The sequence below is a fragment of the Pleurodeles waltl genome, chromosome 1_2 (genome assembly GCF_031143425.1).
Source record: "Pleurodeles waltl isolate 20211129_DDA chromosome 1_2, aPleWal1.hap1.20221129, whole genome shotgun sequence".
In the NCBI taxonomy this organism is placed as follows: Eukaryota; Metazoa; Chordata; class Amphibia; order Caudata; family Salamandridae; genus Pleurodeles; species Pleurodeles waltl.
In genome coordinates this window covers 264,671,799-264,690,996 of record NC_090437.1, presented here as the reverse complement: position 1 = coordinate 264,690,996, position 19,198 = coordinate 264,671,799, and the positions used below count along the sequence as shown (strand labels likewise).

General features: G+C 42.8%; 1 protein-coding gene across 2 annotated transcripts in view; it reads right to left on the bottom strand.

Moving 5' to 3' along the window:
• The window catches only part of GRID2 (glutamate ionotropic receptor delta type subunit 2), a 2,834,743-nt gene that overhangs the window by 889,196 nt on the left and 1,926,349 nt on the right, over positions 1–19,198 (bottom strand). For both annotated transcript variants that reach the window (XM_069238009.1, XM_069238018.1), the window contains exon 9: positions 5,213–5,314. In XM_069238009.1, coding sequence (XP_069094110.1) covers positions 5,213–5,314 — 102 coding nt within the window. The remainder of the gene's footprint in view (positions 1–5,212; positions 5,315–19,198) is intronic.

Genomic DNA, 19,198 nt, shown 5'->3' with positions numbered 1-19,198 from the left:
GCAGAACTGACACAGTGAAATTTACAATATTTTCATTTTGTCACCCTCAATCAATCAATCAAAATTTTTTAAAGAGCGCACTACTCACCCGTGAGGGTCTCAAGGCGCTGGTGGGGGGGGGGGTAGATTACTGTTCGAACAGCCAAGTCTTGAGGTTCTTTCTGAAAAGCAGGAGGTTCTGAGTCTTGCGGAGGTTGGTGGGGAGGGAGTTCCAGGGCTTAGGGGCGAGGTAGGAGAAGAATCTGCCTCCGGTGGTGGCGCGTCAGATGTGTGGGACTGTGGCGAGAGCGAGGTCGGCGGAGCGGAGGTGGCGAGTGGGAGTGTGGAAGTTCACTCTTTCGTTGAGGTAGGTTGGTCCTGCGTTGTGGAGGGATTTGTGTGCGTGGATGAGGATTTTGAAGGTGATCCTCTTGTCGATTGGGAGCCAGTGAAGGGACCTGAGGTGTGGGGAGATGTGTTCATGGCGTGGGAGGTCCAGGGTGAGGTGGGCAGCTGCGTTCTGGATCCTCTGGAGTTTGCGTTTGAGTTTGAGTGTGGTGCCGGTGTAGAGGGCGTTACCGTAGTGTAGCCTGCTGCTGATGAGTGCGTCGGTGACGGTCTTTCTGGTCTCTATGGGTATCCATTTGAAGGTTTTTCGCAGTATGCGGAGTATGTTGAAGCAGGAGGAGGTGATGGTATTGATTTGCTAGGTCATGGAGTGGGAGGGGTCCAGGATGATGCCGATGTTACATGCGTGGTTTGAGGGTGTTGGTGGGGGGCCTAGGGAGGTGGGCCACCAGGAGTCATCCCATATGGTTTTGTTTCGGACGAAAATGATGACTTCGATTTTGTTGGAGTTGAGCTTGAGGTGGTTAGCTGTCATCCATGTTGCGGTGTCAAAGAGTCCAGAGTGGAGGTTGGTTTTGGCGGTAGTGGGGTTTCGTGTGAGGGAGATGATGAGCTGGGTGTTGTCTGCGTAGGATATGATAGTGATTCCGTGTGGTCGGAGGATGTTGGCGAGTGGGGTCATGTAAATGTTGAAAAGGGTAGGGCTGAGGGAGAACCCTTGGGGGACTCCGCAGATAATTTTGGTGACTGTGGAGTGGAAGGGAGGGAGGCAGACTTTCTGGGTTCTTTCGGTGAGGAAGGAGGTCAGCCAGTCTAGGGCCTTGTGTCGAATACCTGCGTTCTGGAGGCGTGTGCGGAGTGTTTGATGGTAGACAATGTCGAAGGCAGCGGAGAGGTCCAGGAGGATGAGTGCGACGGTCTTGCCTTTGTCGACTCTGGTTCTGATGTCATCAGTGCATGCGATGAGGGCGGTCTCAGTGCTGTGGTTCTTGCGGAACTCAGACTGGGAGGCGTTGAGTGTGTTGCTTTCCTCTAGGAAGTAAGACAGGCGGGTGTTCACTAGTTTCTCAGCGACCTTGGCAGGGAAGGGGAGGAGTGAAATTGGGCGGTAGTTGGTGAGGTCATCAGGGTCTGCTTTGGGCTTTTTCAGGAGTGCGATTATTTCTATGTGCTTCCAGGGGTCTGGGAAGGTGGCGGCGTTGAAAGAGCTGTTGATTATGTCGCAAAGCTCGGGAGCGATGGTTGGGCTGGCTTTGTTGTAAATGCGGTGGGGGCAGGGGTCCGAGGGGGAGCCTGAGTGGATGGAATTAATTGTTTTTTCTGTTTCTTCATCGTTGGTAGGGGCCCAGGTGAGTAGTATTGACTTGACTGCATAAAAATACCTACACCTTCGCAAACCAGGCATAAGGATTGATGCAGTGTTTTTAACATGGGACTCACCCCTGTGTTATGACGCATTGCTGGAGTTGCGTTGGTCTTCCCAACAACTCAAGCAATGTGCCACTTTCATGCCAACAGATGAGTCCAAGTTTTTCATGGATCCATGAATCCTTGTGCGTGGAGCCCTGTATTGTAAATACAGTGCATCCATGGCATTGGTAGGGCATTTGCGTCAGGCGCAAGGAATCTGACTCATCAAGGCCGATCCATCAGTGCTTGTAACAGTGCCCCTGCATGCCAAGAGAAGAGGTCTGCCATGTTCAGGGTGGGCAAAATGGTGCATTCTGGGCTAGCTAAATTCCTCACTTTATAAAGTCATCAGTACATGGCAGTCCATTGGCGAGTAGTTGCCACATCCCCTAGGGCAGGAACTGGACATAAAAGTGGCACTCCTGGCACCCAGACCTGAGATCACATCTATAATTGAGGATGGATTGTCCTGCTTTTCCCTTGACCTGGCAAGGACAGGTAGCACCAAAGACAGGACTACAACTGCTGCTCCATGGGCTAGAATATAAAGGACTGTGGCTTGGGTTCCCTCCTGGAGAAAAAGTCATACCTAAGCCCCAGACAGAGAATGTGTCTCCAAGAGTGAGTTGGCTGAGTTCTTGTTACAGCTAAAGGACCACAAAAGCTGAACAATCTTGTATTGGTGAATTGGTCACAAAGAACTCCAAACCGTTACTGACTGCCAATTTGTACCCTGGGAAACTCAGGGCCACTTCACAAAGGTAATGTTAGACTTTTGGTCTAAGTTTACACCAAAAGTCTAACTTTACAACTTTTTGGAATCTGTCCCAAGGGCAGAAGTAAAGATATGACTCGTATCTTACGTTTCTGAATAATGAAAAGTCTTAAAGTTAGACTTTTAATCTGAACTTAGAACAAAAGTCTAACTTTACCGTTGTGACTCGGGCCCAAGTTCTGACATACAAATGGTGCTGAATCCAGAAGAGTCACCAGAGTGCAGTTTGGCCACCCATCAAGGAAGTCAGCACCAGTTAAAGGAACCATTGGTTTTGCTGTAAGCAGAAACTAGTGGACATGTGGCAATTATTTTTGACTGGACTTCATCTGGACTTCAAGCGATATCGACCCCTGTGGCCAAAGTCACTGCACCCTGTTTGTGGACTGACAATTGACCCCAGAAGGACCCCCATCACCAACTCAAAATACTTGAGCATCTTCAGCATCCTGTGTCCCTGGCATAAGAACTACACCATTATAGTCTATGGTGCTTCACCCATAGAGCCTGGAACTGGACGAGAGACTTCTTTGACTGTGAGGTTACTAGACTATTTGGTCTTATTGGTCTTGTTGACTGGATCCTGGTCACCACAAGAGTGCCTTTATAGCCATTTTCAAGTTATTTGTTATAGCTAGCCCTAAATCCCGAGTTGTTGTATATTACAATGATTTATTGTGGTAAGTGAAAATCAGTGATTTAGTGTTTAAAAATTCATGTCTCTGGAATTCTCCAGTGGATTTATGTCATTGAGGTGTCTATTTAAACATAAAAATAAACCTATTTTTATACAATGGTTTTGCATTTGGATTGTGTTGTATTTTCTTTATGTTCAGCTGTTCTGGTACTTTATATATGTTCCTTTGATTAAGCCTGACAACTCAGACCCACAGCTACCTCGGGCAAGCTATGGTTTTTCGAACAAACCTGACAAGACCTTATACTGGTTTTTGTGTTTATTATGCTGCACAACCACATCATATAATGAGCTGATTTCGTCATGGTATGCGTGTCATAAGACTTTTTACTATGCTCTCCTATGCTATGATATGTTATGCAATGGCACGTTCGTTTTGAATATGCTATGAGAAATATTCTTGTAAGAGTCTGGTTTGATTAAAATTTAAATAACAAAAATGGGGAGTGCTGAGAAGTTTACATGGATTTGTGGATGGTGTTAGGTTGTTGATCACAAATTCTTTGATGAATAGCCAACTATTGATCAACCAGTGAAAGTAACGATGAACTTCAGAAGATCTCATGGGATAAGTGAGAGGGCTCATTAAGCTGAACTTCATTTGCCCAAATGTGAGGTCTATGTTTGAGAGTTGTTCACAGTGGTGTATCATGAGTGGAATGAACCCTCGTTTAACCAAGGACCTTCGGCCCCCAATCCTCTTCTTCTCCTTCAAAAGTAAAATCTGACACTAATTAGGGTGAATTAGGCCACACACATCCCTGGGCCCTGGTGCCGCTACACCTATATCACTACATCTGCTGCACTACTAGTAGCTCTCCTCTGGGAGAGCTCACTCCATAGATCTTCTTTATCAGATGATAAGCTCTTCTCTTACTGGTCCTTGTTTATGGCCATTTGTCTCTCTGATACATCCATGCTTAGGCAATGAGTCATTGGGGCGAAAATTAGATACACATATTATAAATGAGCACACAACTACATGCAACAGTAAGAAGCAGCAGATACGAGCGCTATTACTTCTATCAATACAATGGTTGTTTAACAACTAAATTGTGTACCTATAATTTTATCTTTTCACAAGATAATACTGATTTCATCTTACTTTATGTCAAATATTTATTTTCAAGCCACGAATAACCAAAATTCCGAACACTCCCCAAGCAGCATGGAATATCAACATCAAAAAGTGTATATTAAGAAGCATAAGAAAGATGAGGGTATTCTTTTTTTTATTGATAATTCACTTGTTTGCATTTACAGCATCTTGAAGTTGCATGTCTGTGGCGGTAAAACTTATTATATTTTGCTGCTACTGTTGCAATTACTATTAGGTTAGCAGTAGACGTTATTATTAGTAGTAATATTATTATTAGTAATACTCATTTTTATTACTAATAGTGATATTATTAGCATTAGAAGTAATAGTGGCTGTTTTTTGTTATTACTATTAGTAGTAGTAGCAGCAGTAGTAGTAGTAGTATTGTTGTTATTATTGCCCTTTAATACTGCAGGTAGCAGTATTATCATGATGACTGTCCCTAGCGCTGGTTTAATTGAGTCAACTTAGCACTTTGAAACCCTTAATTCACAAGTTGTTTTTTTCCCCTGAGCTCTTGTACTGCCTGTCTTCCTGTAACAAATTACTTTTACATTGTAAACCCTCCTGAAATGAAACTTTGTTGATGAATCCTTAATTTAAATTGAAATGACACATTGATTGAATATTGACAAGTGAGGCGTTGACTTCTGCAACTACTTTCTTCACTATTCTCCATTAAAGTGGGACTTTTACAAATATTTTTCATAAACCATTAGAAGGTGCACAGAGCGAGGAGGGGAGGTGAGTGTCTAGAGGAGGACAGGGAGTATCAGGAATTGGAGGTAGGCTTACGAGCAATCATTTTAGAAAGAAAGAGCCCGACAAAAGAGAGAAACCATTTGTAGAATAAAAAAGGAAATCACATGAAACCAACTGATGCTACGGAGCGTGAGTTGCTTACCAGCACTGTTGCTACGCGCAGAACCACTCCACGCATGTTATTCTCCAGTCTTCTGTCTGTCAAAGACCCGTTCAGACCAGTGAATGGATTCCAAGATCCCAGCTGAAAGAAAGAGAAATGTATCTTCATTTTAGGGGCTTCAAGAGAAGTTGAAGGGAATGAAACAATTACGGCATCCCAAACTAACCACTGTAAAAAAGCTAACGCAAATGATGGCCTACATTCAGAAACTAATGCTCTCATTTGTTTGTGCTGAGCATAAAACTCACATGCCCTATTCCTATAAGATACTTCCATGTACACAGATTACTCTGCACATACGGAAATGCCAAGAGTTGCAGCGGATGTTGGTTCGGAATATTGACAAAAGAATAGCAAATGGTTGCAATATTATGACTAGATTATAAAGGACCACAATATCAACAGGTAAGTATTAGCTTATTATAACTAACTACACATCTACATATCTTGACCAAATATATAGATCTACTGTTAATAGTTATTCTATACCTCCCTCTGTACCCCAACTTCCTCTATATGATAAGTTTTGATTTTTTGGTCACAATATTGTGACCACTCCATATTCCTTTCACAACATTCCACACTACATCCGGAAAGTTGCGCGATCGAGGAATGACCCTATGTGTCTGCAAAATTCGAATTCTCAAACACATGAACAAATAGGTGCACTCATTCTGCGTCTGCTTGTGCCTACCGGTCTGAGCAAGTGGAAGGCAAGTGCAGAACAAAATACTGTAAACGTTGCACTTGTATAGCGCACTACTCACCCATTAGGGTCTCAAGGAACTGTACTCATACCACTATGGAACCCCTCCTGGCTTTTCCCTGTGAGGTGCCCACTCTTGGGCACCCCCAGGGTGAAACAAGGCATAGAAGCCCTGTTGGGGCCTTTGTGGAGATTAAGCAAGCTATTGCCCAGAGTTGCAGAGTGGGACTAATTAATTAGATTAGGCACCAAGGCGAGAATTATCTGGTCCAAGGGAATTGAGCCCAAGACCTGCCGAAGCAGGACTTGAACCCTGGTCTCGAGCCATATCTCTGCTTCAGGGTCTGCCGCTATAACCATTGTGCCACACTTCTCCATGATGCAGACGAATGAGTGAGATAACCAGGATCAAACCTGAGTATTTTTTGCTACATCTCCCAAACAAACCTACTAAATTCTCCCACATTTATCTCACCTTTGACCCCTCCTGCTATTATGATCTCCCTAACCCTTTCCACAGACTCTTCCCTCCTCCATCTCTCCTTTACTCATCCCAAGCTTCATCCTATTACTATAAACTCCCAGTTAACACTTCTGGATTCATCCCTACCCTATCTCTCCATTACTCTTGTCAATCCAACTAACAAACGCACATATCCTCTGCTCAAATTAACTCATAATAATACTAAAACTGTACTAATTTCCCTATACTAATCCACCACTAATTGGGTTCCGGAGTAGCGTGTTACTCGCCATAAAGCGTTTTGACACCCCATCAGGGGTAGTAAGCGCTATATAAATACTATTACAATACAATACAATACATTCATGTAGACAAATACAGCACATAGCCTTCAAAACTCGTAATCTTAGACACACCACAGGGCTTCAGGAAGACAGAATTATTGGTGTAAGTAGGCAACTGTCCTTACACCCATGTGAGTGATGAGAACCAATAAGTAAATGAGGACTCAATTCACAAAGATTTTGCTTAGAGGATTTGTGTCTTGCACCAAATTTAAGCCAATTAAATTGAAGGCATAAGACCTGCATGCTCACAGATCTTATTCAGAATGTTTTTTCGACAAGGAAGCATGTCTTACTTCCTCATGAGCATTTTTGAGTAACCACACATATGTTACTAGTAAAAAACATTTAGTCACAGAAAATGCTTTGTGAATTAGGTCTGCAAGTTCAGGAGGCCGCATGCACTCACACGTCTGTGAATTGTGATTGTGCCTTATATATGATAGTGATATACAGTATTGAATTATTCCTAAAGGGTTGATTTTAAATATGCACAAAAACACAACATTTGCATATTCCTAACAAAAACCCTGCAACATATCTGAAGGTTACAAAATCTGGGTGTGAAAATGCCAACTTTTGCATTGCTTTTATTACTACATATTCTCCATCTTCACATTTTTCTATGCAAGCACAATTTGGCATATTTTTTTCTTCATGTCTTCCAGGTAACTGCATGAAAGACAGAACTCCAGTTTTCAGTGTGAACTAATACTTGCAAGACAATATAGTTGTTGCAATTGGGTCCGCCCATTCAGTGTGGACACATTTTTTCTTTTTGGATAAACCGATTTATAATTTTTTACTGTGGGTGAGTCTCACTGCATGGATTTCACCCACAATGATCACATGGCAAATGGACTGTGTATATTTACCATCAGTGTCCGCCTTCTAAGATAAGGCCACTGCGATGCTGCAAGGGTAAAGGGCACCTCACTGATTACACATGAACACGTGTGCACACACATAAACACATGTGTGGGGGCTGTGCTTGGGAGACTACTGTAGTGTACAGCCCGGTAACTGCATGCAGGTAGCCCGTCACAATGGGGGCTCAGCAGTATTAGATATTCACCTGGGATAGACCTTATAAGGTTAGTGTACACTAATAGGGAAATTAAGTGTGACTTACTGTTTTGCCTATAGTGACACTTTAATATAAAGATAGGGAGAGAACTGCCTTAGAGTGCAGTTTCCCTTCCCTTTGGCATACAGAGGTCACTGACGTCTTGAATTGGCATGCAAACTGTGCGGGAAAATCAATTCTATAATTTTCAAAATGATATATGTACCCTTTATGGGTCATTCAGAGTTGCCATATTTCTTTGGCTCAGTTCAGGATCGGAGCCCAGGCCTTTTGTCAACCTGTTGTGCCTAGTTTATTACAGTTTTCTCCAGCAGCAGGAACAAAGGTCCCCCCACAAAAAAGGAGCAATTAACAACTTCAACCAGCTCCTAAGGAGGAAAGGGGTGGGGACCGAATGATCTGTATCAATCACCCAGCTGTCACACTGTACCAGAGATGGGCATGCCCAAGCCCATCGAACAAAGAAAAGAGCCTAAGCAAATGGAGCCAACCCATGCTAACCCCTAGGGTGGCATTAGATTTTGGCGCTGCCACACATTTACAATTTCTTGTAAATCTGGGGCAGTGTAAAAATGCAATGGGTGTTTCTGTAGCACGCCCACAGCAATACCCAATGCAGTCCCCTTCTAAGCAAAGTGCTGCACGTGAAGGGGCCGTATTTACATGGTGACATTAAGCCACAAAAAGTGGCTTAACACCGCCTTGTAAATACGTCACAGTGCACAGTGCCAGCGGAGAGTCACAAAAAGTGATGCTTCGGTGCCACTAGGGGCTTGATATATGCCCCTTTCTGTGAATAAACTATATGGTTGCTGAAAACTCCACTTTATTTGTTCTAGATGTCTGTCTCAGAAAACAGGAAAAAACTATTGAGATGACCCTGCAAGTCAAACAATTACCATAGCACACTCCCCACACACATTGAAAATGCTCCAAGTGGGCAAGTTTAACCCCAGGAACTTTTCCATTACTGGTTAGGGTGTCCCAGTTGTCATTCCCACTCACTGGCTCATGTGAGGCATAAATATTGCAGTGCCAGGCACCCACTGCAGAACACTTTCTGACCCTAACGAAGACCAGAAGAGGACAGAATCTGATCTCTGCAATCTGAACCCTGGAAGACTAGACCTGCTATCTCATGTCTGCAGGATGAAGAAGGGAACACTAAGAGTCATATATTGGACCCCTTGTTCAAGCTACAGGGATACAACAAGCTCCAAGAGACCTTCACCGCATCTGCCAACCCGACGCAATGGAATGGACTCCGATGGTGGACTATGCCTGCTGCCCTGTGAGTCCGTACGCGCCTCTCCTAATGTCCTGGAGGGCTTTAGGAGGGTACTCATGTGGAGGATTGGGAGTTAAAGGAGCAAAGTCAGAAGGTAAATATCAGAACGAACCAAGTTAGTGTATCTGAATCGCACTCCATTGCAGCCAGAGTCAAATTGTGGCTAGGTCCCATTCTGACACAGCAATTCATTATCATTTGCACTTTGTGCTTCGTAAGGCTCTTCCTACTTCAAACTTCTTATGTCCAGTTCCCCTTATCAGATGTTTGCCATTTTTTTGTCATTTCATTTATTACATTTTACTCTATTTTCCTAATCATTTTGTTTTTTTTAATTGCTTTGCAATTTAACTTTAATACTGTTTTGGTACTGCAAAAATACTTTACACATTGTTTTGAGTTACCACGGCTATCAGGGAGTTGAGGTCCAGTTAATTTAGTGACTTTGAGGGTTCACCCTGACAAGGATTGTGATTAGTACTTGAGGCAGGTACCTACCACCCTCAACTGATAGGTCAATTTCTTACAGCTCCTACTAAGGAGTGCAACCTGATGAGAAGACACATTATCGAGGTTGAGGAGTGGATTGAAAGATCCAACATACCACTGCAGTGAGTGAGAGTCCAGCATCCTTATATGGAAAAAAAACCTGCCTAAAATATTCCTTTGATTTTTAAAATACTGTTATAATAAAAGGCCTTATAGGAATCAGCCTCTTCCTCTGAAATAAATGTATATTACAATGTTTGTGCCCTGTTCCAAGCCCCGGTGACACCTAGTGTGCAATTACCTGGATGTAGACACAAAGCTAGCCATTAAAAACACATAAAATTAAGACAGCATAGTAACACCTATCCTGCCTAAAGAAGAAACCCTCTGGGCCCGATTCACAAAGGTAAACATACACTGTTGTAAATGTTTATGTCTGTTTTGGAATTCACAAAACTGCATTTTAATGGCAAGTTTATGAGTATGGGGACTCCACAGTCAGGGATGAGAACTCTACACAGAAAAAGATAGGCATGTCATATCTTTTTATGTGTGCAATTTACCTCCGTGAATCAGGCCCATTATACCCAAATCTGAGTCTAGGTTAGCCGTGCAATCTGTGGTGATCTCCCATCAGGAAAAACTGAGTGCTCTGCCCAACATCCTCCCCAACACTACAGTGACACTTATGAAAGTCGTCCTTTGTGGGAACTATAGGGCATAGTAAAGAGCCCTTAGTGCCATTTCAATGCCACGTTAGCATAATGTTTTCTATTCTATGCTAATGTGGGGATAGAAGGTCAAAAACGCCACGCCATATTTACAAAGTGGCAAAATGCATGCATTGCGCCACTTTGTAACTCTTTGCACTACATTATGCCTGCACCAGGCATAATGTGTGCAAAAGGAGCATTCCCCTATAACAGGGGGCTGAAAAATTGTGCAAGGAAATCTAAGACATTTCCTTGCCGCATTTTTTTGGGCACTTTTGCCTGCGCAGATGAAAATATACCAATAGTGTGATTCCAACAGCACCAATGAATACTGTTTTGCAATGTATTAAGTGGTGCTGTTGGGATTGTGCATTAGTGCTGAAACCACTGGGCATTGATGTATTGTTTAGATCTGTGCATGTATTGCACTCCTCGGTTGTCATTTATTTGTTTCTAGGTTGTCTGAATATAGTCTTTTGAACTTGAATTTCGTTTTGTTGAAGTTGATCAACATCATTACCAGATGACTTCGGTCACTTGTCTGTAGGATATTTTGATCTAACCCAACAATTCCCAAAATCCGTAGTCTGGAAAGGTAACCACATAACACACAATTCATAAATCATCTTCTTTACTTATAAACTGAAAAGAAACCTCAGCAAATGAAAAGAACTGGGAAATTAATTCTTAATCCACATCAAAGTGTACAATCACAGAAGATTCTTTCAAGTAAGCAGCCGACTAGCTTCCACTAACTTAACCACGGTGTTAAAATTTGCAGCATTGTTTGTAGTGGTTGTTTTCACATCAAAGTGTATAATATGTATTTTCAGGCAGTGCAAATAACATATTATAAAAAATTCTGCCGTTTGATAAATTCAACTGGTTATACATATTAAATTCCGTTAGCAAAAGAGATTTCATTTTAAGTTGCACAAAGAGACAAATTATAATTCGGATCCAATTAACACACTTTAATGTGCTGAATGTCTTATTACGCATAGACTGCAAAGCTCCTGCCAAACGGAAACACTGTTGAAGTTTCAAATAAATCTTTTGTTCCCTTTTGAGGTCAGTTTAAGTCCATATTTAATTATGTTCATCAACGTGGGCATTTTTTTATAACTACCTATTAATAGTTAGAGGCTTCACTTGCATGTTCCACTAACAATATTCATGAATTAAAGATGTTCTAGATTTAGCAGAACACGTGGTCTGCTTTTAGATTTTTTTTCTTTATGCCTTCGTGCATGGTTTTAATGTGGCCTCTAAAGAGTATGTTTATGTCAACTACCAGCGAATTTTCCAAAAATGTGTACCTTTAGTCTCTCATTGTGAATCATGACCCACTTCACTGCTATTTGCACTTGTGAATTTACATCACAAAGGCAAATGGCTGGATTTACAAAGTGCAAATTGTTCCCAAAAAAATACCACACATTTGTAAATCCATGTACTCCTGGTTAAGTTTACCCCAAATCTGCAAAATATCACATCCGTGGAAATCCCACACAAGAGATTGGCAGTAGACCGTCCTCCTTGCTCCCCCTTGCTTTTTGCTAATGTTCATAAACCTGTCACTTGTGGCATCCAAAATCTTCTCATTGACCTTACTCCCGCAATATAATCATAACATTTAATTGTGGATGTTGGAAATGGGGTCTTTGGTTGGCAGTCAGGTTACCCCATGTCCAAGCAAGGACCCTCACTCTAGTCAGGATAAGTCACACACAAACCAAAGTATCCTGTGTCCATCCTCTGGTAGCTTGGCACTGAGCACTCAGGGTTAACTTAGAAGGCAATGTGTAAAATATTTGTGCAATAACTCATACAGTAACACAAGATAGCACCACAAAAATACACCACACAGTGTTTAGAAAAATATATAATATTTATCTGGATAAATGCAGGTCAAAATGATTAAAGATGAACTAAGCAAATGTAGGATATCACTGAAAGTGATATAAAGTGTCTTAGAATTGAAATATTACTGTAAAAGCAATAAAAAGTGTCTTAAGTTCTCCTAGAAACAACAAGTGTCTCTTGCAGGGCAAAGTACCTGGTTTGCATTGAAAAATCCTCGCAAGGGACTGCAGAGGAGGAGGTGCGTGGAAAACTGTAGGTGTGCGTCAGTTTCGCTCCTTTGCACACAGACTTGCGTTGTTATTTTCCACACAGGGAAGACGTTGCGTTGATTTCCGGCGTGCGGACTTGGATCCTCTCCGGGTTGCGGGGTTTTCACACACCTCAGGAACGATGCATGGAATCCTGGGCTTGCGGAGCGAAGTTCACAGGTACTGCGTCGATTCCAGTGGACGATGCGTGGATTTTTCTTCCGCACGGCAGGCGCTGCATCGGTTCCTCTCAGGAAGTCAGACGTTGTTGTTCTGAGTTGGCTTGCGTCGATCCAGTAGGGCTGTACGTCGAAGTTCCGGTCGCATCGCTGGCGCTGCGTCGATCTCCTGTCACGAGCAGGCTGTGCATCTTTTTTAGCAGGCGGTACATCGAATTTTCGCCGCACGGGGATTTCAGCTGCAGGAGAGAAGTCTTTTTGGTCCTGAGACTTCAGAGAACAGGAGGCAAGTTCTATGCAAGCCCTTTGAGAGCACTTCTGCAGCACAGCAAGAGAGCAGCAAGACAGCAGGGCAACAGCAAGGCAGCAGCCCTCCTCAGAAAGCAGTCAGGTGAGTCCTTTGGGCAGCCAGGCAGTTCTTCTTGTCAGGGTGCAGGTTCTGGTTCAGGTTTCGTCTCCAGGAAGTGTCTGAGTTGGTAGGGCAGAGGCCCTGTTTTTATACCCAAATGTGCCTTTAAAGTGGGGGAGACTTCAAAAAGTGGCTTAGAAGTGCACCAGGTCCTCCTTCAGTTCAATCCTGTCTGCCAGGGTCCCAGTAGGGGATGTGGCAGTCCTTTGTGTGAGAGCAGGCCCTCCAACGTCCCAGCCCAGGAAGACCCATTCAAAATGCAGATGTATGCAAGTGAGGCTGAGTATCCTGTGTTTGGGCTGTGTCTGAGTGAATGCTCAAGGAGCTGTCAACTAAACCCAGCCAGACGTGGATTGTAGGGCACAGAAAGATTTAAGTGCAAAGAAATGCTCACCTTCTAAGAGTGGCATATCTAAAATAGTGATATTAAATCCAACTTCACCAGTCAGCAGGATTTTGTATCACCATTCTGGCCACACTAAATATGACCTTTCTACTCCTTTCAGATCAGCAGCTACCATTCAAACAATGTTACCCTATGAAGGAAGCAGACCTCACAGTAGTGTAAAAACGAATTTAGGAGTTTTACACTACCAGGACATGTAAACTACACAGGTACGTGCCCTGCCTTTTACCTACACAGCACCCTGCCCTAGGGGTTACCCAGGGCACATCTTAGGGGTGACTTATATGTTGAAAAAGGGGAGTTTTAGGCTTGGCAAGTACGTTTAAATGCCAAGTCGAAATGGCAGTGAAACTGCACACACAGACCTTGCAATGACAGGCCTGATACAAGGTTAAGGGGCTACTTAAGTGGGTGGCACAATCAGTGCTGCAGGCACACATAGTGCACTCTACTAGGGACTTATAAGTAAATTAAATAGCCCAATTGGGTATGATCCAATGTTGCCATGTTTAAAGGGAGAGAGCATATGCACTTTGGCACTGGTTAGCAGTGGTAAAGTGTGCAGAGTCTAAAAACCAGCAAAAACAGTATCTCAAAAGTGCAGGGAGGCAGGCAAAAAGTTAGGTGTGACAACCCTAAGGCTGTCAGGTCTAACAGTGGACATGAAAACAAATGGTGGACTGATAAATTCAAAAATGCAACTTGTGTACTCTCTGTGCCAAAGTATCTATCTGTCTATCTATCTAACAATCTATCGTCTAACTGTCTGCCTGCCTGGGAAGATAGTTGTAGTCCCATTTAGGGCCTGTATTACAAATAGGGTGAGCTTTCCCTGTTTGAGCCAAAGAATACCTTTAAACAGATGTGCCAGGCACAAGCAGGGAAAGTTTGTTCTATAAAGATGAAAGCTCTTTTCTCAGGGCAGCTGCAAACTCAAGTGAAATACAGAGCGGCTGCTTCAAGGGGGAGAGTTCCCCTTGCAGGAGGGTGCACTAAGTGACTGCACCTGTGTGGAAGGGAGTTTATTGAACCCTCTTTTGCCTCGCAAGAGGGCTGTCTTTTTGTGGCACACTTTCACTGCACCTCCTAAGGGCATGTTTGCCTCTGCTCCCATGTCTATAGTATGGCGTGGGTGTGGAGGCAAAGTGATTCCCTCATTTGCATGGCGCCACACCCCTATGCAAATAAGGGAATGTCTTCTCACAATAGCACTGGTACTATATGTGTGTCATCTCTATCAGTATAAGACACGGGGCGGCCCAGTTCTCTACAGCCCCTTCTGAATACCAGAGTGCATCGGGGATTCACAAACTGGGTGCACATGCCAGTTGTACACCCAGGACACTATCAGTAATACAGTCCCAGATGTACCAGCTATTCTCACAGATATTAGTCTTTCAGAGACAATGTCCAAACCTAGATGTACTCAAAGAGATTATGTAGAGAAAAATGCTGCTGTTGTATTTTTAATTAATTGATGAAAGGCATGCCATTACATGCCAATACAAGGCTCGAATGCCACTGTCAGAAGCTAATTTTTTGTGCACAGATCATTTAGAGAAGAAAGACTGCTCCTTTAACATTCTGAATTAAAAGATACATTAGCTGCTTCTACTCCCAGGTGTATTTTTATGCCAATGAAATTTGCAAATTTCATCTTGCACCACTGTTCCAAAATTTCATATGATTTTTGTGGTCTATTTTTTGCAGGGGCAAAGCAGAGGGGCGGGGGCACCACAACATAAAGAATTAAAAAAAAAGAAACGTACTTCTGCCGACGCTGCTTTGCCTCCCTTATTGCTCCCACTCCACTCGCTACAAGCACAGGCTCCCAGCTCCCCTGCGACCTATCCTAATGCTGCTCCGAGCACCCTGGCTTGGTGACCTGAGGCAGAGTTGGAGCCTCTGCCTGCTCTCTCCAACCCAGCAAAACAGTGCCGGGTTGGACAGAGCCCAGTACGCATGTGTGTTTGGCCTGCCCAAGGTGGCTGGCCAAACATACATGCACACTAAGGGGAGTGCTGTGCACTGCCCCTCTATCCGTGTCATTGCCTGTGGCCCGGCCACCTGAAAATTAAAAATTATAATAAACACTGTTTATTTACACCTCCAAGTCTCTTGGCGTGGGCATTTGTAATCCAAACAGACATAAACCACAAACGAGTGGTAAGGCAAGGACTACTGACAAAAGAAGGGGGCCATTTTGAACATTCACTGTCAGTCTAACCTGAGTATCAGTGGACTGAGCACGACAGGTTTGGACTTACCCTCTCTCTGAGAGCTTTTCGAATAGAATCAGCATACTGTTGTTGTCTATGATTTAACTTGATAATATATTTATATTTACATGTGCAGATAAAGTAATACATGGAAAAAAATGGGAAAAATGTTTCGAACTTGTGCTCCACTCTTTACTTTCAAATTCCAGCTGCTCATAATATTTTTTGAAAAGGATATCGTGAATTTTCAGAAGTAAATACACCGAAAGAGATTAAGGGTAAATTAACGCAGCACATAAACTATCCTAGTACAATCACTACCTGTTATTACATTCATATTTTTTGAATATCAATTATGTTTACGAGACTGGAATGCTTCAGGTTTCAGTGTTGTATTGATAGATTTTTATTTCAAAAAATGATTTCTATTGTACAAGGAAAAATAAAAAATAACGTGTTTATATTTGCTGCAGGTCCTCCAGACCCATTGTCTATGTTTTTCATATATTAGGTTTTGTTGGACTGTTAGAGAATTCAGGGAATGCAGTGCACATTTGACTTTCTATACCCATCAGTACCTGATACAACACAGAGATGTGGTGATTCATCTGGTGGCATCGCCCGTTTACCCAAGCTTGATTTTAATTTCGGAGCACGTGACAATAATGCTTATAAGAATGACCGCTTTTTTATAACCAACTTTGTGATGGTTTGCTGTGCATGCACAGTGTCGTTATTGCAAACGCAAAAGGGTCTGTATGACACAAACGAATGCCTCGCAATTTAACGAAGTATAAGTGTAAAGGGAACTCAACTCCTCTTAAAAATGCGCATTAACACAATGTTTATTGTATATAATTCTAAAGCTGAATCGTATGACCTTTAAGACAGCTTTGAGTGTTTGTGAGAGGTAGGGTAGTTTCAAATTTCATTCCTGGCTGTCCACTTGTACACCCGACCAAAAGCAAAGGCCGATCCATCTCTATGGTCGATGTTACCAGCCACACCATCTTCAACAGCACAACCCTCATGGACAGTACCACCCTCATACAGCACCAGCCACATGAACAGTACTCCCCTTGTGATTAATACCTCCCTCCTGAACCTCTTCTATGTGCTATATTTCCATGGATTCCTTGATAGACAGTGGCACTCATCTCATTTCAGTGTATGGGAACTATAAATCATAAACTGTCTACATTTATGTCAGTAATTAAAATAATTATGTTACAATAATGATGAAAATTAGAATGTTACACTATGGCCCATTATAAACAGTTACTCATGTGAAATGAACTGTAGTCTTCTTTTATTAAATATGAGTCTTTTATTTTATTTTTTCTCTTATTCTGAAGTTGACAGAATTCTGGAAAATTAAGTTGCTTGAGTTTCAGCCTTTGGACATGAGATTTGGAACAGCACCACAGACTTCTGCTGGATTGTCCACAGTACGTGGTGTTCTCAAGAAAGCATTTGCGCGCCAGGCAGCTAACCATGCTACACAGAATATAGGGAGAGTCATGTAGTGGGAATAGCACAAACACCTCTAGGAATTCAAGCTAAGCCAGGTCTCCTAAAGCAGCATGACTGGGCTTTTGTGTAAATTCCTGGCACCAAACGAAAGCACAAACAGGCACAAACAATGAGCATCAGGAATTTCGAATATTTCCATGTGTAACATGACATTTCTGTGAAATCTAACATTTAAAGGGCTTAGCCTTTGCCAATGGTCATTATGCTAAAATTTGTAGTGGGTGGTGTACGCTTGAACAGCACCACAATCTCCTGCTGGATTGTCCACATTGTGTGGTGTTCCCAAGAAAGTATTGGCCCGCCAGGCAGCTAAGGATGATACACAGAATATAGTACTGCTGGGACTCGCAGCAGATGTGATCGATTTAAGTTATTCAAGTAAGAATTCAGAGAACTGAAATGTGATATTTAATCTTCTTCTGTACCTCCTGACTCCATGTATAGCTGCTGAGCTAATGAAGGAAGGAAAAAACGAACAGAAGATATTTGTTTTGTGTTGTTCTAAATAAAAAACACAGGAGAGATCAATGTAAAACAAAAATTATAAAAAATACATGCACTATTTTAGTTATTTGATATTGTAGTCATTTACTCTATTGGTCTGATTTGGAGTTTGGCAGGCAGAGTCTACACTCTCAGGGTAGCAGGACACATTAACCCTGCCATCCCGAGGGACCCATAGCCAGGGGTAGCGTTAGCAGGGTGTTATATCCTAATAGCCTTGAGTTAGAACCTGGAGAGGTTCTTAGAATGGTGGGGCAGAGCTGTGAGCGCGAGCTGTGAGCGCGAGCAGAGGACGTTGTGGAGATGAAAGGGGAGGCTGGGACGTTATCTGAAGAGGAATCTTTTTATGGAATAAAGCTCGTTAAATATCTTCCTGGTCTGTGGATTATCTTCGATTTAACACAGGGCTCAGTGAGGAGGAATACTTTTATTCCTCACGTTTTGGGCTTATTCTATGCGTGCTGCATAGAAAGAGCAAAATGCCAGAAATTATTGTTTTTTGTGTGGGAAGGTGTCCCTTCTTGCACATAAACAATCATTTGAAAATGACTTGTTAGCACTTCTGTGTGTGCTGCTTTGTGCAGCTCACACAGAAGTGCCAAAGCGCAATAAATGATTGTTTATGAGCAGGAAGGGACACCTTCCCGCACATAAACAATCACACCCCTCAACGCAGACACCCTTGCACGATGGTGCAAGGATGCCTGCATTGGCACTGGCAGCTAAATTTAGCGCCGGTGCAGGGGTAAACATAGGCGTGCACCGTATTCACTTGAATATGGCACATCCCTGCGTTTCCAAAATGACGCAGCACAGCGCTGTCAATTTTGGCACAACACCGCGCTGCACCACTTTTCCTTAAATCTGGCCCTAGGTTTGGCCCCAAAAGACGAGAGGATAGAGAATAAAATCTATAATCGTTGTGACACAGTTCATTTGCCTGCATGTACATAAGCAGGCCAAGCTTTACTTTGTGTTAGTGTAGACGCTCAAGTGACGCAAAGTTATGCTAAATGATGCCAAATGGTGCAAACAGAAGGATTGCAGAACTTTCTAGCACTAAATATATTTTCATGAACAGTTTACAGGAATTTCAAGTCAAAGGGCTTCGGTACTGCCAAATCATTGTTAATGACTACAAAGGGGGAGTCATGTAGTGGGAATAGCACAAACACCTCTCGGAATTCAGGCTAAGTCAGATCTCCTAAAGCAGCATGACCGGGCTTTTGTGTAAATTCCCGGCACCAAACCAAAGCACAAACAGGCACAAACAATGGGCATCAGGAATTTCGAATATTTCCATGTGAAACGTGAAATTTCTGCGAAATTCATCATAATACAGGGCTTAGCCTTTGCCAATGGTCATTATGCTACACTTTGCAGTGGGTGGTGTGCGGTGAGTTCAAATGCCATGGAACACCATGCTGACTCCCTGTTTCAGCATGGTAAAGGTAAGCCTTGTGCTAAAATAACATTTGTTTTGCACAAGCACGGCTGGAGACATCATCAGC